This window comes from Ptychodera flava, chromosome 17 (assembly GCF_041260155.1).
Source record: "Ptychodera flava strain L36383 chromosome 17, AS_Pfla_20210202, whole genome shotgun sequence".
In the NCBI taxonomy this organism is placed as follows: Eukaryota; Metazoa; Hemichordata; class Enteropneusta; family Ptychoderidae; genus Ptychodera; species Ptychodera flava.
Window position 1 is genome coordinate 2,063,378 of NC_091944.1, and position 25,217 is coordinate 2,088,594.

At 36.9% G+C, this 25,217-nt stretch overlaps 1 protein-coding gene across 1 annotated transcript; it reads right to left on the reverse strand.

Moving 5' to 3' along the window:
* Positions 1 to 2,382: 2,382 nt before the first annotated feature.
* LOC139115125 (peroxisomal acyl-coenzyme A oxidase 1-like) lies at positions 2,383 to 17,254 on the reverse strand. Its single transcript, XM_070677030.1, has 14 exons — positions 16,912 to 17,254; positions 15,318 to 15,477; positions 14,424 to 14,584; positions 12,828 to 12,935; positions 10,464 to 10,583; positions 9,954 to 10,069; positions 9,107 to 9,276; positions 8,721 to 8,883; positions 7,693 to 7,883; positions 7,322 to 7,483; positions 6,337 to 6,442; positions 5,389 to 5,535; positions 4,730 to 4,936; positions 2,383 to 3,479 (listed from the first exon to the last, which is right to left on the reverse strand). The coding sequence occupies exons 1-14, from the start codon at positions 17,081 to 17,083 to the stop codon at positions 3,411 to 3,413; spliced, it is 2,052 nt and encodes a 683-aa protein (XP_070533131.1). The 5' UTR covers positions 17,084 to 17,254; the 3' UTR covers positions 2,383 to 3,410.
* Between the last annotated feature and the right edge of the window lie 7,963 nt (positions 17,255 to 25,217).

The following is a 25,217-nucleotide window of genomic DNA, read 5'->3' on the forward strand; positions in this document are numbered from 1 at the left end:
TTACAACGTCATTAAGTTTAATGTGAAACAATCTTAAAATAGATTTAGCTGTTCACTTCGTGATTAAATACACACACAATCTATGGAGAGATACAGTGATTCAGAGAAGTAATTCAAAGACCTTGTGCAATAGTCAGATTTAGCTCATGTTCATCCTGAAAATCTCGTGCTGGGGCTACCAGGCTTTGACTTGGAGATGAGATTTTACCAAGGAGCCATATCACCCTCCCTGCAAGTGGTAACACCCTCATATGATACCATCGTGAGACATTCAGTGCGATGACATATTGCCATTTCTGTGTTTTAATGGTCAATTTTTCCTTCTCCAGGAATGCAAACTGGTTGGAAATAGTAAACTAAGGAGAATTTGAATAATACGTATTCATAAGCGTCAACATGGCAGTCAGTTTGTAGAATTCTTCCACCTGCACAGCCTTTACAATAACATATTCATTTTAACTCTGCGGTGAAATTATCACAGTCAAGCCTAAAGAAACAACGATGACAAAAGGAAGAACATGGCATGAGTATTCCCTTTACGTCCGGGCCCGCGATGGCACTAAACGCGCATAGAAAAATTCAATTATTTTGTTCGTATTTGACGTTTAAAAAGGTATGTGCTTTGCTGTCCTAAATTCTTTTGAGACTAGCGCCCTCTCGTGACACTGAAACAATAACCACAAATGGTAGGATGTCTTCCCACTGCGTACCCAATTATTAGGTTCATTCGTCAGGTCAATGACGAAGTATCGGCATCCAAGTGACACGGACCTATAACGAGAAGATGATAAGTCGTGGAATTACTACTAACATTTTAACATTGTACCTCCATCATCATGGTTATACAAGTTCATTCTAATTAATAGGTATGTTATAGACAAGCTACAGATTTCATAAGTTTCAAGGTGACAGGAGGATGTTAAAATGGGATAATTTGGTACAGATCGACGTCTTCAAACTTTATGACTAACCAAACAGAAGGAAGAACTAAAGGCCTCTTTTTCTCGCGTCGCCCAATTGTGTTAAATCTAGTTATGGACAATCGATCGTCATTTAAAATGACAATGTATAGTCAAACATAGATAGAAACAGGTCAATCAGAGAATGGCACAACACACGAAAAAAAGTAAAATGATCCTCTGGATCCTGAATCGACAAATGACTTTGTTGACTTAAGTTGCAACTTCATCCGTGCAGTCTTTATCTGTAATTGTTATCTTAACAAGAATTGATCTTCTCCGAAGTTCAACGCTCAGTTTCCAGTGTTCTCAGAAGCAGGATTGTAATTTAGGAGCGAGGGTCAATTGAATGGTAATCCCCAAAGAGATATTGATCTATGAACACCAGAATGCATAATTCTTTATGCCGCACTCTGTAAGGGATGTAATATTCTTTATGTCACACACTGTAAGGGTATTATATTCTGTATATATCACACACTTTTACGGTTGCAAGATGGTACATATATATGGTACCAATGGGAAATAAATGACACACTTATGCATGTTGTTTGATTATAGTATGAGGTTGTGATGGAAATAGTGCACAGGATGCTCCAAGACATTGGTGAAGCATATCGCCCGACTCAAAACTGAAGGGCAATACTCTGCACCAATGTCTTCCTGCAGCCTTTGTGGTATTTTCGTCATAACCTTATTATTATACATCATTACGTAATTTGTATTACAGAACTGAGAGATCAACATCAGTACCAAACTTCATCAAATTTGATGAAGTATTTCTGGACATTGTTCTCTAATTAAGAAAGTTCATTAAACATTATTATGTAGGTCATTTTCCCAGACACTCATGACATGAGTTTTATTGACCTAGAACATTCTTAAGGTAATTGACCTTAATGACCTTGAATTCAATGAGTCATGTTTACACCTTTCTATAAATTCAATTAGTTACAAGTGGAGATTAATTTTAAACAGTAATTCTAGATTGTTCTTATATTCTCTTAAATAACCACTTGAATATAAATAGGGAACGGCACATGGTTTCAGTCAGACATTTGGTATCGTGTCTCTGATGTGTTATTTCAAGACTTTGGAAACTCCAGCAGTATTAATTTCAAGACTTTGTTAGACCTTCACAGCAACGCTGGATTTATTCTGTGGACTTTGTGCAACCTAATGCCTGCAATCAAGCCAAAGGACTTTTTTCTCTGTCTCTGTGCCTGACTCTGGAGCCCAGTGCCGTTTCAGCTGAGATAAGCAGTCTGTAAACTTTTACAGTTGTACTTTATCCCTTGTGATTAGTTTTATTTTTCATAATAAATTTCGTTGTAAAGGAAAATTGCTGAGTTCACTGCTTTGTTCGTTTTCCTCGTGTAACAATATGTAAATTAAAAATTAATTAACATGAAACTGCATAGTTAATGTTAAAGCAATGTAAGCTCAACATCTATACAAAGTTTCATGAAGTTTGATGAACCATTTCTTGACATATCAACCTAATTACGAAACTTTATTAAATATGCAAATCAGTAATTCATTGACATGATAATACTACATATCTTTGTATGCCATAACACTTCTGGAAGATCAACATCTGTACCACGTTTCATTCAGTTTGAAGATATTACCACATTTCATTCTGTCGATGCTGCGTTTCTAGACATACTAATTATGAAAGTTCATCAAATATGCAAATTAGCAATCAATTGACATGATACTGCAGAATGTCTTCACACTGTATTAGAGTACTGGGAGATCAATATCTGTACCACATTTCATCAAATTTGATGCGGTATTTCTGGAGATATGCCGCTAATTAGGAAAGTTCATTAAATATGCAAATTAGCAATTAACGCGCATGAAACTGCTAAGTGTCTTCGTACACTATTATGAGACTGTGTGCTAAGGATCTGTACCAGATTTCATAAATTTTGCTGCAGCATTTCTAGACATATCACCCTAATTACAAAAAAATCATCAAATATGCAAATTAGCAATTAATTGAGCAATACTGACATATCTCATTATGTGCTATCAAAACTGTGTTACGAATATCTTTACAAAGTTTCATGAAATTTAGTGCAGTCGCTCTAGAAACAGTCCCCTTTTTAATAAAATAGCCGTCACACAGCCATATTGGATCGGATAACAAACAAAAAGACGTGCATGTGCATGATATAGTGAAAAATTCTTGTTTGAATGAAATAGCTCCAGGTACCTCCATCTGCGTGAACGGATTGACGCACGCACGCACAGTCGCACGCACAGATGCACGGACATGACCAAACCTATAAGTCTCCCTGCACAATGTCCGTGGGGACTAAAAACTACCAATAGCTGCATAGTGAAAATCCTGCATTGCTACTCTAGGGTTCATTTTCTGTTTATGTAAATGGGATCAATCAGTTGACACGTCCAAGACGAAGAGGTTTTTCTTCTTCCGTTTCTTTACAACTTGGCATCCACTGTCCTTGCCTTCAACAGTGGTTTTAAATATTCATGATAGGAATGGTGTACCTAAAGAACAAACAGAATAAAACAAAACTAGGCAATCATGAATTAAAACAGTCACCTAAATAACCAAGAATGAGAAAATAGATTTAGTGATTTTTGTTGTTGATTCTATTCAAAACTCAAACATAAAGGTATTAAATTTCAAAATCCCACCTTTATGTCAAATATACTAAATGCATTAAACGACCATGTACTGGTGTTAGCACTCAGAAAATAAGTCAAATCCATGTCTACTGGGTTAAACATGCAGTGTTTGGTTAGTAACAGTAGCAAGTTGATGTCTATATTGCAATGAATTTCAGCGTACATCTGCTGAGTATACTTTGCTTAGGCGTATTGTAGTTTATTCCCCGGATGACAGATCCTAAACCTCAAGAACAGCAATTGCTATATCAAAATCCTTGAAAAGCCAACAACAACAACAACAACAACAAAAACAACAACTTGCGTTATGCATGTTGAAGTTCTTATGCTACATGCAACAGCATCTGATTACTTCAACCTATTTCCAAAGAGACCGGTACAATGCAGGCACAGAGTTTAAAGGGACAAAGTCGGCCATTTTTTCATAACTTTTGTTCGGTACAAGATACTTCTTATATTGTTTGACACGTTGAGAGATACTGAATGAATGGGTGACCATGCACATATTTGACTCCGGTTTTAGAGACGATAAATGAAACCATCGCCAAAATGAATTAATGGTCATGACCATTAATCCATTTTCGCGATGATTTTATTTTCTCTGTCGAAAACCGGGGTCGAATATATGCATGTTCACCCATTTCTACAGTATCTTTCAACATGTCGAACAATATATATAGTATCTTGTATCAAACAAAATTCATGAAATAATGGCCGACTTTGTCCCTTTAAGTGTTTTAAGATTTTCTTCAGACTCTGTAGACGTATTTGAAAGAAATATATTTTTGATCCGAAGTATGTAAATCCAAATGATTCACCAATTTCATACTGTTCCTGAGTACTTGCCAATCGCAAAATACACTCTGAACTTCACCGATATGTGACTACATTAGGCTGTACCGTTTTCTTCCTTTACTCTAATTCCTTTGACTCACTGTCTTGGTCATTGTTGTCATTTTCTATTAGTTGATCAATCTCATTTGCCCTCTCTTACCTGCCACATCGATATATTTTCATGACATGTGTACATGTGTATGTTTTCGAAAGATTGTGTATGAAAACTTAATCTTAGCTTTCCATAGATATAGAAGGAAGAAATCTGTTCTCACCTCAGTCTGATTGAGTGGTGACTCTCTGGCCCATTCATAAAGGTTCTCATAGACGTTCCCATCATATCTACCAAGTATGGATCCTAACATCTCATCCGGAATATCAAAGGCATCTACCAAGGCAACAGCATTGGGACGAATCACTGCAAGCAATGCCACCACTTGGTTTGTTACCATGGAAATCTGCTCTCCAGACATGTAACCATCCTATCAAAGAGAATACATGTTGCTAGGTACTATTAATTTATATTGCTAGGCACCGAGTGCTGAGTTACTTAAATTGATATGCAACCTTATGCCGTCAGACACATCAACATTTATGTTGTTTAGATGCAGCTGTAATGTTGTAAACATCAAAAGTGAGAGCTAAAGAAGTACGCATCTCAGTCCAACAGACAGTACCTCCGAATTTCAAAACGTTAAACAAGAAACTCGTTTGTGTTCTAAGCTGATAGTAAATGAAGGCAATATGACAAACAACTTATCACTTAAGTGCAGTAGGTGTGAGTCATGAAAGCTACTTGATTTATTGAAGCATATTATACTGATGTATTCCTGCCTTCACTTCTTCGCCAATAATTTCATGCCATACATGAAAATTCAACATACACCGATAACAACGTTCTTCTGTCTGCAAGGCAACTTAACCTGATTAATACCTGTAACAAGTCACCAGCGTTGTTTTCAATACCATATAAGGCATAGAGCTGACACAGACTGGTCAATACATCTCTCAGAGGCTGTGACATTTCTGTTGATTGCAGATACTGTACAAAGTTCATCACAGTGTAGTAATGACAGTGCACCTGCAATACAGAAATGTTCCGACGTGTCAGTCACCTACAGTTGTTGAATTCCAGAAGTCTCAACTACAACATGAATTACAAAACATAACAGCTTTTGATTGTATTGTGCCTCAAAATTGTTATCAGCTGTCTGTAGACATTACGAACCCGAAATACATTTTAAAAACATCACTAAAAGATGGAAGCCGTCGCAACCTTAGACTGAGAGATTCAGTCGCGTGCGGGCGCTCCGACGCACTGCGACCTGCGCCGGAGCGCCCGCACGCGACTGAATCTTTCAGTCTGCCGTAACCTTAAATAGGAAGAAAACTGTCCATAAGTCACCGTGAAAGAGGATGTCCGACTAGCGATACAAGAGTATGTTTGTGTGAATTATTGAAATTAAAGAGTTCTATGTGGATATTATTGTTGTCACGTTTGCTCTGCTTTCACAAACATTCATGAGACGAAATCCGTGTAGAATATAACAATTGTTTTCAAAAATTGTCTTGGCATTGTAGTCTAAGTACTATGTCTGCTATATACCAACATGTTTTTACTCTCTCTTGTGACTGACTATTTGCTGTGTACGTTCTTTTTGTAAATTATAAATGCTTTTATATTTCTATGACCCTGGAGCCTGCTTCACATAAATAAATAGATAAATAACTATTGCAAGAACAAATTCGTTATTAAAGGCATAATTTGCTCCCCTTCATGCTAAATACTCTCAAATTTATCGAAGATGGACCAACTCCAATAATATTACCATGTTATGAATTTTAAAATACAGCTATGACAAATTATAACTCGGCTACTTACATCAGCTGCTTTTATCAAGTACATGTGTGTTTCATTCCAAGCGATGTGCTGTGGTTTGCCAGAGAGGAGACAGGATTCTAGCTGCCTGGCTGCTTCATTGATAAACCTTGGAAGAAATACATGTCAATGGTCGTACTTCATTAAAGGTACAGTAGCTGTAACATTTTATGATTTTTGCATGTTCTGCTTTTTATGTCAACTACAGTTTCTTGTTCTATTCAATAAAACACGTTGGGATACATGGTATTCAGCTTGTCAGTTCGGCCTGTACAAGTGCAGACTGCATTGTTATTGTTATTGTTGGCAAGTAAATTCTGGTCCAGACTAGAATTCACATGTAAATGATAACAGTACATTTTGAACATATATGCGCTATATTGAAAGCCTATATAGCAGGTGTTTCAGTATGCTTTGGTGAGAAGAGCACGACATTGCAATTGACACGCATAATACTTGAAGAAATCATCAAAGCACTGAGCTACTGGCCTTTAAAAGAGAGACGCTCTTGGGGTCTCGAACGACCAAGAAATGGATCACATATTTACTTTGTAAGGGATCGAAAGTCACCATGTACTGACTTCTGTGTTTCATTAAAGCTTACACTGCGACACTCAAATTGTGTAGCACTTTCGACTCACTTGGAGCAAATGCTTTTTAAAAATCAAATGTTGTTGACAACTATATGCTTGCAAACAGGTCGAACTTGTACATGAGTGACGACTCTAGCCCATTAAAATTACAGATTACATGTACTATTTATACCTTCCATTCAGAATGTCAAAAAAGGCTTCATGCGGACAACCTATGGATAAACACATTGATGTTGAGGTATTTTTAATAGGGTTTTATATTTAGCTATTACTCCACAACGAGGTTTTTATTGTCCAAAACATTTCTAATTGAACAGCTAGCTGTGAATAAGCAAAACAAAAATCACTTCTTACCATCAGTGATTTTCACTAGAATATTTATGATAAATCCTAACCTGTGTGCCCTGTGTTTGTAGGCATTCACCAGGATCTCCAGATCCAGCATGTCATTTTCAGATTTTGCTGGACACTTTGACTCTCGTTTGGTTGTCAGGTAAGCAACAGAATAAGGTAATTTCTCGCCAGATGCGGCTTTGGCTGTACACTTCATCAGATACCTTCAAATAATTAGATGAAATAAGCTTAAGTTAGTTTTCACTGGATCATTATTCTTGTAACATCATTTTAATAAAAAAGAAACCAATTGCCAATAGTCTTATAAATTGCAGCAAACGTAACTCTAATAGGTGTGGATGTCGTATTCCTGAAGTTCCCCCGTTGTTAAGTCAATGTAAGCAAGCATGAAGTCCTCAAACTATGGCATTACCTTGCAGTTTGCAACATAAGTACAGTATATTCCCCATCTGCTGTCACAAAAGCGGTCAGCATGCCGTATATCTTTGGGAAACCACCAGCCTGGGAGTAACCATGACCACCACATGACATGCGCAGAACCTCTAACGCCCAGTTGGTAGCGAGAGTTGTGAATGCCTTCATTCCGGCAGATAAGCCATGCAACTGAAAAAAACAATAACAATAAGACCATCACCCATAAACGTGCACTTTTTCGGGCTTTCAAATTAATCAGTCAATAATTCTTAAAATTCAAGTGATATTTTCCGTACATTCGACAAAGATTTGCAACCATGGATTTTTCCTCTCTAGTCCAAAATTAGTCCCTGGCTGGAAAGTCTCTAGACTTCATTTCATAGAACGGTCGCTTAGTTACCTGATTAATCGTTATTTCCCTCTTTTACAGTTTCTTTATTTCTGAATCAATGATGTCTTGATTTCTTCAATGAAAGTAGAGCTGAGATTCGGTTTTTTCGATATGTAGTAATTTATGCATATATAGTATAACATGTAAGTAAGAGAGAAAATAATCTAAGTGTGTCATTAAACTTTAACCTGTATCATTAAAATTTATGCTACCATCCGATAAATAGTACATCCCTAAAAACAGTGCCCTGTCACCAGCATGAAACTGTACTTTTGTACAGATAGTCTTGACGGCCACAAATTGGCAATTTGTTGTTAAATTGTTGTTAACATCTGTATAAGACACCGCACAAAATGTTGTCAACAATACACGATAAAAATAAAAATACGATATTTTTGAAATAAGAGCTTATTAATACACAAATACTTGTAAACTAATACAGAGACTGAAAACTAAATGTTTCAATGTTTGTAAAGGGTTCTTGTTAACAGATTTTCTTTATTTCAAGCAGTGTGATGACGTGTCAAGCCTGCAGGCCAGGTCGGTCAACTAATGATGACGTGAATGAACCTTCCCCGTGATTTATATCTCGATCGAAAAATGACTATGAAAGCATGCTTGCCATATAAACTCACCTCCTGCAAACTGGAAATATCACCAGACTTAATATCAGCTTGAATCTGATCACATCGTGTGCGAATATTGTGAGCAGCAAATTTGAATGCATATGCTGAAGCCAAATGTGGAAACAGTTTCAACTGCTGGGACTGGTAATCGATAATCTGTGGTTCTTCACCACTAGGGAAAAAGAAATGGCGCACGTTACTGCCAGACAGTGTGTAACAATGCCGCTGTGTGATTATAAATGTCAAGAACAGAATAGCTTTTCAGGGTTTTACACCATTTCGATCGAGAAAATGTTGTTTATATGACAATGCTTTACAAAAAGATAAATGAACCATCCAGTCACGATTTTTTTAAAGACTGAGTTTACATAATCCAAGTTTAATGTAGAAGTTACCCCGACGTTAACTCAGTTTGCCGTCTAACAGCGCTATATCTTACGGCAATAGTACAGCCATCGGCTAGATATCCAGCTGTCATTGTCACTAAGCTGACCCTTGACACAACCATCCCTGCGTAGACCATTTTGTCACTGATCGGAGGATGGTATGTACCGTCTGGATCAATCTGTAATAGATAACAAAATAAAGATGAATGTCTAACTTTCTCCTGATAAATGTATACAACACATCCGGAATTGGAAAAATTTATCAAATTCAAATGAAGTGTGCTACAATTAAAGAAGTATTAAAGTGTAGGGATAGCGTGATCTGTAGCAGCCGTCTTTAAGGGATTATGTGCATGCCTCGAAAGTGAAAGACAAATTTGTGCTCAAACTAATTTTGCTAAATGAAACTTTCAACCATTTACTTACCAAATCACCAATAAAAATAGGGGGTCATCGTGCAAAGTTTGGAACTAGCGAAACAAATTACCCAACATTTTGCCAGATTTGAAATTCAAAATGGCCGCCATCCCTGTGTTAACTCTATGCGGGAAATTAAATTTTGGATTGTTTAAAAAACTAAGACGATTTAAGTTTTTCTTTCTCCAAAAGCTTTAAAATGAGCCCCCACAAGTGGTAGATCAGAAACGATTGGAGAAGTTGAGAGTCTGAATATCTGTCCCCGAGGTGCGTAACGTTCTGCCTTTATACCCTATATAGGGAACTTGACACCATGATAATCAATCAAAACTGGAGTAGACTTTAGAATTCTATGGAATTTCTATTCACTTTCCACGAAAGAGCTTGGTTATGCGGGAAAGGATCGCAAAGCGCACTAAGATCAAATATCTCTCAATACCTTGGCATACTTTGCTAGAAGGCTTTCCCTGGGAATTCTGACATTTTCAAATCTGCAGAAACCATTATCAGTGCCAGTAAAACCTTTCTTTGGACCGATGTCACCGAGTGTGATGCCTGGATAAAAAAACAACACCAAGTTGGAGGTATTGTGGTACAGAGGACAGCATGTATCATCACACGTGTCACATTATCCACAACTTTACAAAAAGATTTGTTAAATAAAAGAATGCGATTTCCACATTTCTATTCAGACATTTAAACAGAGCTGAATAATTCACCTGTTATACATTACAGTTGGTTCGTTCTCTCTCTCTCTCTCTCTCTCTCTCTCTCTCTCTCTCTCTCTCTCTCTCTCTCTCTCTCTCTCCGATGCTCTGCAAATATCAATTCTTGAGATAATACCTGATGTTTTTGCCATGAAGAGAACAGCGGATTATTACGTTTACACAACATCACTTTAACAAATCGGTTTTAAAATTAGAATTAAAATTCATTCACTCGCACAAACCTGGGAGGGACTCATGGTTGTCAAATCTTCGTAACTGAACGATGAATGCATGAAGACCACAGTTCTTGCCCCTGGAGTAAAGCTGCGCCAGTAAAATTCCACAATTAACAGACTTGCCCACTGAATAACATTGAAATAGAATGTTGTCAGTTCGTAATACTGTTTCACATATAATATTATATAGGGCTCAGCCCTTGGTGTCGCGCCAGGGGTTAAGATTGGCAATATTATTTGTATTGATTCATGATAAAATGTAATTAATTGGTATTTCATAAACGTTTATATGACAACTATGCCCAGTTTCCCTCTGATGAAAGCAGTTCACGTACGTACACGACGTCAAACCCTGCAACAGTGCAGGTATAGATTTTCTGTAACGTGTAAAAATTTTGGACCAAAATTTGCAATTTTTACAATGATAACAGCCTATCGCGTTAAACAAGGGACGTATTGTGCAATCATTATCGTTGCAATGGTAACCGCACTGCCCACCTTCCACTTGCAAGCTGAAAACTACAGCGTAACAGCGTTCCGTCTAAAAACAGGCAATTTTTGAATCTAATTATTGACACAAAGGGCGCTCTTCTAAAATTCAATCCCAGCATTCTTTGCGTATGCCCCCGTTCATATGCACGACAGTTTTCTCCCTTTATCTATATTAACGATATTTTGTATCAGCGATAAGGTGCATAATAACATTTACTGGCTAATAAAAGAGGTATATTTTATAAATGGCATGTTATATAATAGTAATTTCTTTCGTATTCGTTTATTTACGAGTACTCAAAAATAAAACATGGCGGCGCCCATGAAAGAAGGGTACACTTCCGGTTACTCGCATAGTATATTATGAATAAGCGCATGCGTAGTCAGTAAGCCGCTGGCGCGACTATAAATACATTTACAAAGATTGACTCTCTACAATATACCAAACATACTTAATGTGAAACCCTAACCGAGTAATTGACATATGGGTTATGTACCTAAATAAGGCTTCGTGGGTGTTGTCACTCCTGAGTACCGCTTTCCCTTCTAAATGAATGTTTGGCTGAACTTGGAAGGCTTATTTATGTGACCCAAGCTCCATTCGGCCATCTGACAAACAGTCCCTATATAAACTCATTGAGAATGACTTGAAAAAAGTTTTTCAAGTTTCTCACTTACTCGAATATCAGTAACTGTATTCATAATCCGTGACCAAGTATCATTATATAAAGTATGTATACAATCAAAGACAACGTGAAGTTCATCATCATCAACTTCATAGGGTACATTTTCTTTGTGCAAGCTAGCGTGGCGACAATTGTCAATTCTTTAAGTGAGAGTTACTCGGCCATTCGATCAGCAGTAATTTTGACTGTCGAACAAACGTCTTTTGAAATTTGTTCTAACAAAAGTAATTTAGGTTTCAAGACAAGAAATTGACCTTTTTAAACAAACGATTCCCAAGTGCTTAATAAGCTCAGAACCCCCGTAAATTATATATTTTCTGAAAGTCTAGATATAAGGGAACAGGTTAATTACCATAGTGTCACCATTCTTTGCATATCTATCACGTGACAGGTAATTTGCATAACCTTTCAAAAATTGGTTTTCCCTATGTTCTGAAATTTTTGTGAGTGCAAGCTGTCCTAAGGATCTTCCAAAGTATGTCTTTTTTTAAACCTTCTTAAACAATTTTTATGCCAGGAAAATTTCCAGTGCGTGATTTTAACCCTAGTTGATTTCTTTAAAAATTGTGCTCCAAAAATCTAAGCAAGATATAAAAAACTGAGACACGCTTTTGAAAAGCATTGTGAAAGCTTGCATTCCAGCAAGTTTGAGTCAGATATTTTGAAGTATTGAGACAAAACATAGGGAAACCCGATTTTTGAAAGGTTATGCAAATTACCTGTCACGTGATAGTTATGTAAACAATGGTGACAATGTGGTTACCAAAATGTTTCTCTATATCTAGGCTTTCAGAAAATGTTTAATTTACTTGGGTTCTGAGCTTATTATGCACCAGAGAATGTTAGATTAAAAAAGGACAATCTCTTGTCTTGGAACCTTAAGTATCATGAAAAATATTTTACGTTCAGTGATATAACACCGTTTGTTGGCTTGGTACTGGAAAGTGTGAAAGTTATAATGATGGTGGAAAATTAATCTATTGACCACTTTAATGAGAGTAAATGGAAAGCTACGGGTGAGAAGCGAGATCAGATGAAGCACGATTTTCTTGATCGAACTTTGTCACTTGTGTTACTTTTTGAAATGAACATAATTGGTTTAATTTATTACTTAATGTAAGACAAGCTTGTGATATCCTGACGTGATTACCAACTATAAGATGTTACTCTGCGTTTGCATTTCATCACTTACAATATCCTGGCCACCACTTTATAGAAGACAGGGTCGGCGAGTTTATTATGAATTCTTGGGTCCTGGGGTCAAAGGTCGCCGTTGTCTCCAAACCACGGACGAATGTACCTGATAATTATAAGATATGGTAAGACATGTTAACATAGATAGACGTAAAATGTTCTACCGTTTTTGAACGAATTCTCGCTTATTTGATCATTACCAATCGAACTTTTGAACATTGCCCCTTACAATGTCCCAATTTAGTGATTTCATGAGGAGTACACTTCTAAAAATTCTCAAACTATGTTACTCTGTTTAAGACCGATATGTCTATATGTGAATTCTATAAATATGGTTCACTTTCTCTCGCTCTCTCATTCAGTTCGACATCGAAACTAGTCCAATAAAAGTATCTATTAAAAGTAAAACACTAAGACAAATTATAACATGAAATTGGACCATCCTGAACCACTATGTGGTGGTACAAGATGTCTGGAATGGGAAAGCGTACCCTCTTCAATTGTATACTATACCAGTGAAGATTGGTTTAAAATTGACAAAATTCTGAGTAATGCAAGTTAATTTAATGATTCAGTTTGGTCAAAGTTAGGTATGATATTTGTTCAAAGTATATCCATATTTGCCATAGAACTTTTTGAAAGATCTTATTAGTCTACATTCCCGATATCCCTGTCTCACTAGTTTAGATACTAATGCCCTGTGTCTTATTTGAAAATCCTCCCATGAATCACAGGCCCCACTGTATCTCAGAAGCTGAAGGACATACATACCATACGCTTGCTTAACCATACCGATATGAAAGGTATTTAGGTTACAAGTCGATACACTTTGTCATTCCATCGTAAATGTTACTTTAATATTCAAGTTCGGAAAATTATCTTTCACGAAAAGATTTAGCCTTATGTGGAAGCCATGACTGGCGGGAGGTATTACAATACTCAATTATTGTGTTTATTATTATACTTTATTGTCCTAAAAAGGATAATCACCTTACAGCTCAGAGGATAAAAATAACGACCTGACAGACATAAAAAAAAAAAACAAAAACAAAAAAAACACAAAAAAAAACAAAAAAAACAAAAACAAAACAAAACAAAACACAGACTAAGGTTAATCTACGGTATATCTAAGGTTTATTTTGAACACAATTGGAACTAATTTGGGATAATTGGATATTTATATGTTTCAAATTTCTCAAAAGTGTTAGATACCCTACAGCTGAATGATGCGATATTACAAATTACTCATAAAAAAATGTGTGACTTAAAAAGAAAAGCAGATGAGCTTATATTTGCAGATTATATCGACATTACTTCACCATCCAATTATCCCAAATAGTTCCGATCGTGTTATTGTTTACTTTCTCTCGAGTTTTCGTATTCGAAAGTATTCGACAACAGCCGATATAAAATTAGAAAAAGTTGGAGACAGTCATCACACCCGTAGATAAACCATCACACCCGTAGATAAACTCATCACACCCGTAGATAAACCATAGGACCTGCAGTTTACTAATAATTGGGTCCACTTGTCGTTTGACGGAGAGATTAATGCTTACAATCATGAATGGGATGTTCTGCACCCTGAACTTACCATGTCCAAGTTCTGTCTGTAGGTAGGTGCCAATGATTTCATAATTCAATGCCTTTGGTAACCATTTCTCTCTCTGTTTTTCATCAGCTTGTGTTTGTAGCATGGGTATCATCATTACATCGTGGATAGTGAATAAGCTACCGATTCCACGAAGAGCCGCTCTACGATGGTACAGTAACACGTCATCCATGGGTAATTGATAAATATAGAATTAAACAAACAAACTTGTTTAAAAACAAGCGAGCTTAAAATACATACTTAGAATTTATCCATAAATTCTCTAATGATAGTGATATTTGCATAAACAGTCTTTAGTTTTGGTAAAAAGATAATTTTATCTATGACCAGTGTGACAAGTTTCCCATTTGGTATTCGGGTTTGCAGGGATGCCGTTTCATTCACATGCATACAGCTGATCACAAACTGTGCATACGTTAATATTGCGAGCCCATCACATCATCACTGGCCAAACGTCATATTGTCATAATCAATCGTCAAAAAGTTTTGGAGTTCGGTGTTTGTTTCTAGTAGAGGTCTAATTGAAAGACATAATAATGATGAGAAACTTTGCATGTGTAAATTTTCGTTTTTTCATCGATTGTCAGACTTTCTTACTCAGCTATTGGTAAGATCACTTTTAAAAATCGTCTATGTTCAGAGGGATGATATCATTCAGGTTTTCAAATGACGACAAAATGTAATAATATGTAACTTTCGTATGTCATAGGGTCTATGTGCTGGTAAATTCAGGTCGAAACGCCACTTCTTTGAAACCAATTATCGGACACATTGGGCAAAATTTTAGAAATAAACAACATTATATCGACATGCAGACGATAAGTCAAAACGTCTAACATCAAAATTTATATCTCATTACACATTGATGTTACTTACACTTTGTATATGTTTTGGTCAGATGGATCGACAATATTCAACTCTTTCATTTTCTTCATGACGATGATCGACCGCCGTACGGTGCTGGAATAGATCTCGTCTCGAGATAAAAAGGAATGGTGTTTTTCTCTGAAAGCCGGGTCATTTAAAGCGAGGGTTTCTGAAATACATGAAATGTTATTATTGATCTAACGTAGCAGTTAACCCAGTTGGAAGCTACTTCAACTACTTTCAGCTATTTCAAGTTAACTGTAAATCTCCAGATCGTCTTAATACGAATTGCTGTAATTTTTGCAGTCAATCATGAGACGAAGACTTGTTTGATCAGCTGAGAACACACTACGAAATATTTCTGTAATTGTTGCCGATTGAAATGGTTTATTGTCGCTTCGAATTACCTGTAGCAAAAGAAGGTTAAGCTCACCGAGTGGACTTCATTTCATCGTGATTCAAGGGTAGGATAAGATTTTCTAATGTAATATTACAAGTGCAATTTTTAAAACAGCTTTTCTCTTCCGGATTGTAAATCACTGTAGATTAACCAAGAACTAGGGAATGCCTAATTTACTAAGATTGACACATTTGTGCCATCAGAGAGTGGAAGCAGCACACAGAACAGTGTGACCGGCCAAATAGAATTTTGTAAACCCTCTTCGCAAATTTCACGCTTGTGAAACACTTTTTGAGGAAATGAGTGGTTGTATATCAGTGCAATTTTCATTTCAATATGTGCAAAACATGATCACTCTTCGACATTAAGAAGACAGTGTAGTTGCGACATCTCGCAGTTTCTCCTGCGGCACCTTCGATGATTTGCCTCTTATATAATTGTAAACCATTTTCACCGAAGTTATGACTGTCTGTGCGCTTTCTGTCGATTGTCATTACGCAAACAATCAGTTATTGTCAATGAGTACACATGGAATGACCACGATTAAGTGCGGTTTCATTGACCTCGATGCATTATAACTAGTGCCATCATAACAGTGATTTTTTGCGGCTTCGTAGACTCTCCCCTGATTACAGCAGACGTCCGAGTAATTTGCACACCAAGGTAATTAACCAGCAACTTAGCTGAGCAGTTTGCTATGTGACCTGGCGTTTAATTAAGTCGGTTTTATTGTCTTAAGACTGATACGAAATCTACCAAATTCAGCAGGCAGATCCAGAGCGTAAACGTGATCTGCTATATTTATTTTGTGTGCTGTCTTTCCTTTGGTATTTGAATTATAACTACAACAAATTGTATGTTACGCTCTTCAATTTTTTTATCCCCCCTCCCCCTTTTTTAAAACTCTCCAACGAACTGGGTGCCAGTCGAAATGATTTGTTCCAAGCCATATCAGTGAAGTGGCTGCCTGCCGAATTTGGTGCATTCCTTAGTCTCCAGACAATAAAATATATTCTTGTTTACGTAAATACCAGGTCATGTCGCAATGTGTTTAGCCAAGTTGCTGGGTAATTACCTAATTTGGTGAGACAATTACTCAGACGTCAGCTTTAAAACTACACGCCCTAAACACATTGCCTGAACTACTACATGTAATGTAGGTCGTTGTTCTGATTATACAAAGTCTGCACTGCAACAACTCACGGATGTATCGTCGTCTTCTCGTCCGTTCCGCTCCTCCTTCAATGACGTATGTCAGTTCAGTCGGATCGAAGGTTGCTTGGGATCTCTCTTTTCGCAAATCTGGATTAACTCCAAGACTTGCCGTTTCGGTGGAATGTACTCCGTCGACCCCATGTCTACCAACGACTGCCATGACGGTAAATGTAAATTGCACTGTAGTGTAAAGGGGTTTGTGCCCTCGACGACCCCTGCAGTAACCGGTGACCTCAGGACAACCTCCAGACGTGCAGAACGATCCTGTACCTTTGAACCTTGCCCTGAACAGCTGTTTTACTAGCCTTAGACTATTGTATGTCGTAGTCCTTTATTGTGAATCTTCATGTGACTTTAAGTGACCTTTTGACGTCTAAGGCTGCGTTCACAAAAAACGGTTAGAGGGGACTGGAGGAATTCAGGGGAGATTCGCAAATTTTGGGGGTAGTAGAGGGGGGACTTGAAAATTTTGCTCTACCTGTAGGGGGATTTGAAATTTTTTGGTTCCCTTTTATGTTTTCAAATTTTTCTAGGTAATTTAATGAAAAATGAATACCACTTTTATGTCATCCAATTGTTGTAATATTTTTAAAAGTTTAACAAAATCTAGAAACCATTTTGTTACATTTCATGGCTTTTATCTCGAAAAAATCTAAACATGTGTGATTTGTTGTAAAAAACCAAAAAAGCCTATAAATAACAGGGCAGAAGCTGCAAATGTTGATGATTTTTGCAATGTATCAACTACAGTTTCTTACTGTCTCCCTACAGCATGCTCAAACACACAATATTCAGTTTGTCGATAATACGTATTACGTGATGATTTAATTAGAGTCCAGACTGACAGTCAGTTGTCAGTGATACAAATGCATGCTACACATACACAGGCTGTGATAGCAAGCTGAATACTGGACAGTTCATCATGCTGTAGGGAGTAGAACAAGAACTTAGTTGTATAAACTGAACAAAAATATTGTCAAAATTATCAAAATTAGCAGTGTCACCATCAGGTACCGCCCTGCTACTGCAGTGTCACTGTCACTGCATACCTGAACAGTGACAGAGACAGCTCTGACTCTGATGTACACGGTAGTTGAAGAAGAGTTTTGGTCATATGGCGCTCATGACAGTGAAACATACAGGCCAGAGAGCAACATATGGAAGACCAGGAGACTTGAAAAGTTATCCCAAATTTTTGAATTCTGGCATATGAAAATAATAAAATATTAAAAAAAAAAGATGGGGTCACGATGCTTGATTTTCTAAATTTTCACATTCTCGTCATAAAATAATACAAAAGTAACACTTTGAACAGTAAAGACTAAGTGAAAAAATATGTGAATAAATGAAATTGTTTTTTTAACCAAATTTGCCATTATTACACCCAAAATTTCAAAGATTAAAACATTAATATTTTAGTCTTTCAATATTGTCAATTTTGAGAAGCATCTGATTCATATATGTCTTGTACTTTTTAAACAAATTTTTGGTAGGTCACTGTACTCAGTTTTTTACAATATGGCAATTAGCCAGAATTCACAATTTGCCTACTCTCTCATGGTCGTCATTTTGTGTGCTTTTCGGCAGGAGCAATTGGCCAGAGTTGGATTAACTCAAGTCGGCTTTGACTGATAAATCCAAAATGTTCACTGATGCCTTTAAAATGAATCAATTTAAGTAAGAACTTGCCTTGGGACTATGACTTTACAAAGTGCTAATAACAGGTAGTGTTGAACACCTGCGAGCAGAACGGTGCAATAAGTGTTTATTTTTTCTACATGCACATCCTTTACAAATATGCGGGCTTGTGATAGTCGGGGAGGACTTGACAAATTTTGATCATATAGAGGGGGGGCATTTGAAAATGTTTTAGGGTATTGAGGGGGGAACCACAAAACAATAAGATTTCAATCGCGATTCCTCCAGTCCCCCCAATCGTTATTTGTGAACGCCGCCTAACTCGGCCAATTTTCCAACACTGGCTCTGTGAGCACAGCTGGCTGAGAATACGGCAAGGGAAGAACCATTAGATTTCTGGGGGCTGGAGGATCTTTGTAGGAAAAAAAACTGTCGTCAGGTGAAGAGAAGAAGAAGATGAAGGAACAAATTAATCCAGTAGTGTCTTGAGAGAAAAAACCACGGTCCCTCCACAAAAGGACTGTGAGCAAACCAAAGAGAAAAACTTATCGTAAAGTTTGGGAAATCTGACGCAGCTCATTCCCCCATTCTCTTGAGTAGCGCCGCCTTCGGCAGTGCTAACATTTTTAGAACACACGAGAATCCAATGTCTTCAATGTTAGATTGTTGACTATTGTTTCGCAAACACTGATCATATATAAAAGTAAAATGAAAATATCAGCGTTCAACGTCATTTTCAAACAATCTTACTTAAAACAAACTTAAACACCTCAGATTGCACCATTGCACACATCAAAGTTACAAAATTTTCGATGCGAGAGGGGAACACCCCCTCTTGCGCTCTCCCCCTAGGGTATCCTGTGTCATTTTCAAATAGCTTTATCTTCTGCAAAGAAATTGGAAACGCCTCTCAGACTGCATCATTGCCTTCGCCAATTTCTCAATTTTATGCGAGAGGGCCCCTCCCACGAAAATCGTTTTGGGAAAGAGGAATTTGAAACTACGTGTATTCAATTAGATTTACTGGGTATCTTTGTTTTGTCGTTGTTTCATATCACTCTTGGGTTGTTAAGGATGTACGAGCGGTACGCTCGCGTGGAATTTGTCACTTCCCATAGGATTACATTGAAATTTGCTGGAAAATCAATTTCTACTAATGTCATTTTCATGAAAATTTGCACAAAGCTCAGTCTAGAGAAATAAATAATAGTGATCAAATAAATTATATGGTCACCGCGCTAAATTTTGAGATAAACAGCATTGAATTATTTCGTCTATAGAAAATGCATTGGTGAAAAAATGCTGACTCAGCATTTTTTCTCACAAATGGCAAATTCATGGTCATTTATCTCACAAACGAGCGCGGGGACCCCTATATTTTATCACACATTTTGATAATACTTACTAAGGAGAATCCAAAAATTGACAATTTAGAGAAATGACATACTTTTAATTTTACCGATCGTACATTGTTAAAACAACCTTAAGACGGCCTCCATTTTAAAGTTCACTGCTGTCAACCTCACATTCACTTACCCCTCCATACATCCATCATGAGTAAAATAGCTATAGGGGAAATTGACATAAATGCCTGTGAAGAAAAGGTCCAGGAAATTTTGCAAATACGCAACGTACTTGGAGAATGAACACCAAAAATGACGAAGGGCGTCAAGAATTTCAAACCATCTAGAAAGTTTTGTGAAAGAATAATTTTAGCTCCATTCCAGCAACAACCGAAGAGACATATATGACTTAAATGCTGCTCAAAATTAACAAAACTAGAAGGTCAAAATATTCCATAAAATAAACGTTTTCATCTCTAAAATTTTGGTGTAATAATGGCAAATTTGGTAGAAAATGAATAATTCCATTCGGTCACACATTTTTTCGTTGGCGTCTTTACTGTTCAAAGTTTTACTTTTCTGTTATTTTAGGATGAGAATGTGAAAATTTAGAAAATCAAGCATGGTGACTCCATCTTTTTTCTTTGATATTTGATTATTGTCATATGCCAAAATTCAAAAATCCTTGATAACTTTCAAGTTTCCTGGTCTTCCATATTATGTGTTGCTCTCTGGTATGATCTTATGTACATGTATATTTCACTGTCAAGAGCGTCATTTGACCCAAACTCTTCTTCAACAACATCAGAGTCGGAGCTATCTCTCTCACTGTCGATATGCAGTGACAGTGACGCTGCAGTAGCAAGGCAGTAGCTGTATTAACTTTGATTATTTTGACAATATTTTTAATCAGTTTATACAACTGTGTTCTTGTTCTACTCCCTACAGTATGTTGAACTGTCCAGTATTCAGCTTGCCAACAGTCTGTGTATGTGTACTGTGCATTGTATCATTGACAAATGACTTTCTGTCTGGACTCTATAATTCAATTATCATAAAGGCTTTGTCAAAAAACCGAATATTGTGTGTTCCAGCATTCTGTAGGGAGACAGCAAGAAAATGTATTTGATATATTGCATAGAAATATTGAAAAAAATATTAGCGTTTGCAGCTTCTGACTGTCCCATTACTAGGCCAACTTGTTTAGTTTTTTTACGAAAAATCAAACATGTTTAGATTTTTTGGAGATAAAATTCATAAAATGAGACAAAATGGTTCTTGATTGTTTACTTATAGCTAACATTATAATGGGATGTAATTAATATGTTATTCATTTTTCATTGAATTATCTGACAAAATCTAGAAAAGGAAAACAGTGCGAAACTTTAAAGCCCCCCTCCACTACTCCCAAAATTTTCGAATCCCCCTGAATTCCTACTGACTCCCCTCCAGCGATTTTTGTGAAAGCAGCCTAAGTTCTACGTTTTGACAATCGAAAGTATAAACATCTACGATGTTGCCTATACACCCACGACGCAGGAATAATCTGTTATCGCTAGCAATCAGTAGGTATATCTTGTGCAAACCCAGTGGGAAACGGTAAATGAGCCAAACCACTCTCAGACTTCAAGTTGCATTTGTACCTCTGCCAAAAGCCGAGTGGTGATAGGACTTAATCGACAAGAGATGGGACTTGTTACCATGTTATGAAAACGTATTTTCTGGGTTGCTTTGTCCCATCAAACTTTAAATTAAATGGAATTTTCGATTCTAACTAAAATAAGCCTGCCAAAATTTAATTTATTTCAACATGAGCCCCACAAAATGTTGACCAAAACGGCGAACATGTGTCGTGGGCCGAGACGCATACTACCTTCACAGCACTTACTTAACATTAAATCTGAATTTAATATATTAGTATATAGGACAATGTTCATCGAGTTTGATAAGCTCAATAACAAGACTACACTCAATAATTATTGCACGGACTTTATCTCGCATTCATTTTCTGTACAGTATGGGTTTGGATATGAACTACCAAGCCCGACATATGCAAATAAAATCAGTTGCATAATTGACTGGAAGACAGAGTGAGAAGACTTCAGCCGGCCGCACACGAGAGAAATTAGCTGAGCAAAAATCCTCGCGAGGATAATTGCTCAGCAAACTTCTCCCTGTGTGCGGTCGATTTTTTGCGCGTTGCATCACTCTTTTGCGCGTTGAGTAAAATATCCAACATGTTTGATATTTTTTTCCTCGCGAGGAAAATTACTCACCGTGTGCGCTCGACTGAGTAATTTTACTCACGACTTTCTACCTACGCGCATGCGTGTCACATGACAGTACAAAATAGCTGCCCCCATGGAAAACGATAGTTATATAGCTCGATCTTGATGAGTCATGACTCAAAAATTATGCTTAGAGGGCATGCCACTGCATAAATAGTTCAAATCATATGTATTCGAGGAAATGTGTCTCATTATGAGGGACAATTAATATGATCCAACTTGAAAATTGTGGAGACCATTTTTATTCTATGGATTAGCTTAGGCTTGTAGTAAAGTATGATACAATTACCTATATAATGTCTACATGTGGGTATATCACATAGAACAGAGCTGCATTAGGGTTAAGTCATTTTCTTAAGCAGGGGAGGGGCGGATGTGAATTAATTATTGTACACACCAATTGGTTTCTTTTCAAATTGACATTTCGGCCAATTGTTTAAAAAATTAATTTTTATTAAAATGAGAGAAGCCATAACTAATTTATAAAAGTAAAATATACTTCCTGCAAACATGCTTTTCCTTCTCTCCACCCACCCTTACTTGATTAATCAAAAAGGCGAAACATTCAGATTTTATCCTGATCTTTATGAGATAAATATAAAAAAAAAATTATATGCTAAAATTCATGATTGGTTTTTTCCTATTTCTTTTTCTGTTTATGTTCCCCTTTTTCTGAAAATCACATAATTGCCTATGAATGCCACAGTATCGAAATGAAAGGCGCCACACAACAATAAGATATTGGCCCCATTTAGCATTTTTGTAACAGGTGACAAAGTGCTTCGCCGCCATAATAAAATTAAAAAGAAAAAGTGACCCCTCCCCACCGAAGATACTTACCTGCCCCTGCTATGCTAATTACCATGTCGCTATGTTGCCAAAACTAACACGCAATAAAAAGATCCATTGATCTAATTTAAATATCTGCTAAACATTGAAAAGGGATTACATTATGTTAAAATGACATTTGATCGTGATTTTCGTGTATTTAGCCTACGGTTACTCTGATCGCTCGAGCATACTTGGGAATCTACACACAACCGTACACAGATTTTCGACAGAATTTATATATAAACGGGGTTGCATAAAGTAAGGTTGGAAAGTTACTATCTCACCCCGATAGAAACCGAGAAGTTCTGGGTGTACTAAAATGTATGTTTATCAACATAAAAGTCGCGCAAGCGCGGCACGACGAGACTAGCAAATGAGGGAATTTTTAGGGGAGAGGAACTTTCAATCTCCGGAGCGGAGTTATATGTTTGACTTGAAAGAACACAAATATGCGAATCTCCCATTTTTACCTGTTTTTCCAAGCTCCGTCCCTATCGCTACAAGTGCATGTTCTTTTTTGTCCCTATTCTTAAAATCGGGTGATCTAACGTCGTATAAGGCGGGATAACTTGACCAGATTTCAACTAATTTATCCCCAATAACTGCATCAGCTATATAACTATCGTTTTCCATGGGTGCAGCCATTTTGTACTGTCATGTGATTCCACGCATGCGCGTAGGTAGAAAGTCGTGAGTAAAATTACTCAGTCGAGCGCACACGGTGAGTAATTTTCCTCGCGAGGAAAAAAATATCAAACATGTTGGATGTTTTACTCAAAGCGCAAAAGAGTGATTGCAACGCGCAAAAAATCGACCGCACACGGGGAGAAGTTTGCTGAGCAATTTTCCTCGCGAGGATTTTTGCTCAGCTAATTTCTCTCGTGTGCGGCCGGCTGAAGTGTCTCTGCGTTTACACTATTCATGAAGTGATCAGTAGTGCTGTTTTTGTTTCCCCGGATTTTATGACACCATTCTACACTGTCTCGCGACCATAAATTTTTGTTGGAGTAGAGGGTCAATAAGCGAACGAATCATAATTGTTGTCGTTATATCATGCACATAAATAAGTACATACGGTCAATTCGTACGTTAGGTTTTGATAAAAACGCTCAGACCTACATTATTTAGCCGATGACAGGGGAGGTTGTTCATAGTCAAGCAATTTTTTTTTCGAAAGTTAGAATATATCTGGTCTACTTTGTGGTCACATGACTGATTCTTGATGAGATCGATATCTTGCGATGATTCGCCTCTCATTGTAACTTTAAAACCGTTCCACTGTTTGTTTTGTATCTATCAAGTAAATATCCTTGTACCATTTTACGGAGCATATCGAAATGTGAGATTTGTCGTCTGTGTGCACGTTTGACACCATTCATGCTAACAACTGCTGCATTGTGTGATTACGCGCCGATAAGGTAAGTTTTTCGACCCCGAGTTCAAAATAGTAATAATTTTGACAAATCTCGTACCGTAATTAGTACCGTTGCGTGCGCAGATTGCCTGGAGTCCCGAAGCTTTACTAAATTTAACAAATAATGCTAAAACCATTGTTTTATATCCCAACTCTAAAGTTATTCATAATCATGATTTAGAAACAGGAGCAATATTTTACTGCCAAATATGATGAATACACTGCAATTATCAATGAATACGATTATTCATCACCTGTGTGTGTTTACTACGACGTACGAGTACGGTAAAGAGACTTAATATAATTTATTAATAACTTTGTGAAATTGTGTTTCCTAAATTATAAAACCACGTTATTTATTGACGTTTTAAAAAATTATAATTTTTAGTCTACAGTTAATATTCACACCATGCACCTATAGACAGGTATTTGAAAATAAATGAAATGCCGGTACATATATCATAAAACCTATTCCATTGAATGGTCTCTTTATAGTGGTCGATGCTTATTTTAGTTCTCTAATGTTCCGTCACCGTAACTATGACAATATGGGCGTTAACTTAGACAGCGTGGATCCAAACACGTTTATCAACCTAGGACCAACAAAGAAGGCTCGTTTGCTATGCAAAGATCCCTAGTGCATAATATACATCGGATTTAAAAAGTCTAAGGAATGGTTAAAGATGAAGATAAAAAAACAAAGTAAGGCAATGTAGTGGTCACTGAGGGATGAGGTATCTTATCTTGGGATTGTGTGTGTTTTTGCATTCCATTTTTAAT

Bases quoted from the DNA above. Each gene is read 5' to 3' on its own strand.
- LOC139115125 (XM_070677030.1), bottom strand. From the start codon at position 17,083: ATGGCAGTCGTTGGTAGACATGGGGTCGACGGAGTACATTCCACCGAA. The intron at 15,478-16,911 runs GTGAGTTGTTGC...CATGTATTTCAG, and splicing joins GAGAAGACGACGATACATCC to AAACCCTCGCTTTAAATGAC. The intron at 3,480-4,729 runs GTGAGAACAGAT...TTTGTTCTTTAG, and splicing joins CACCACTCAATCAGACTGAG to GTACACCATTCCTATCATGA.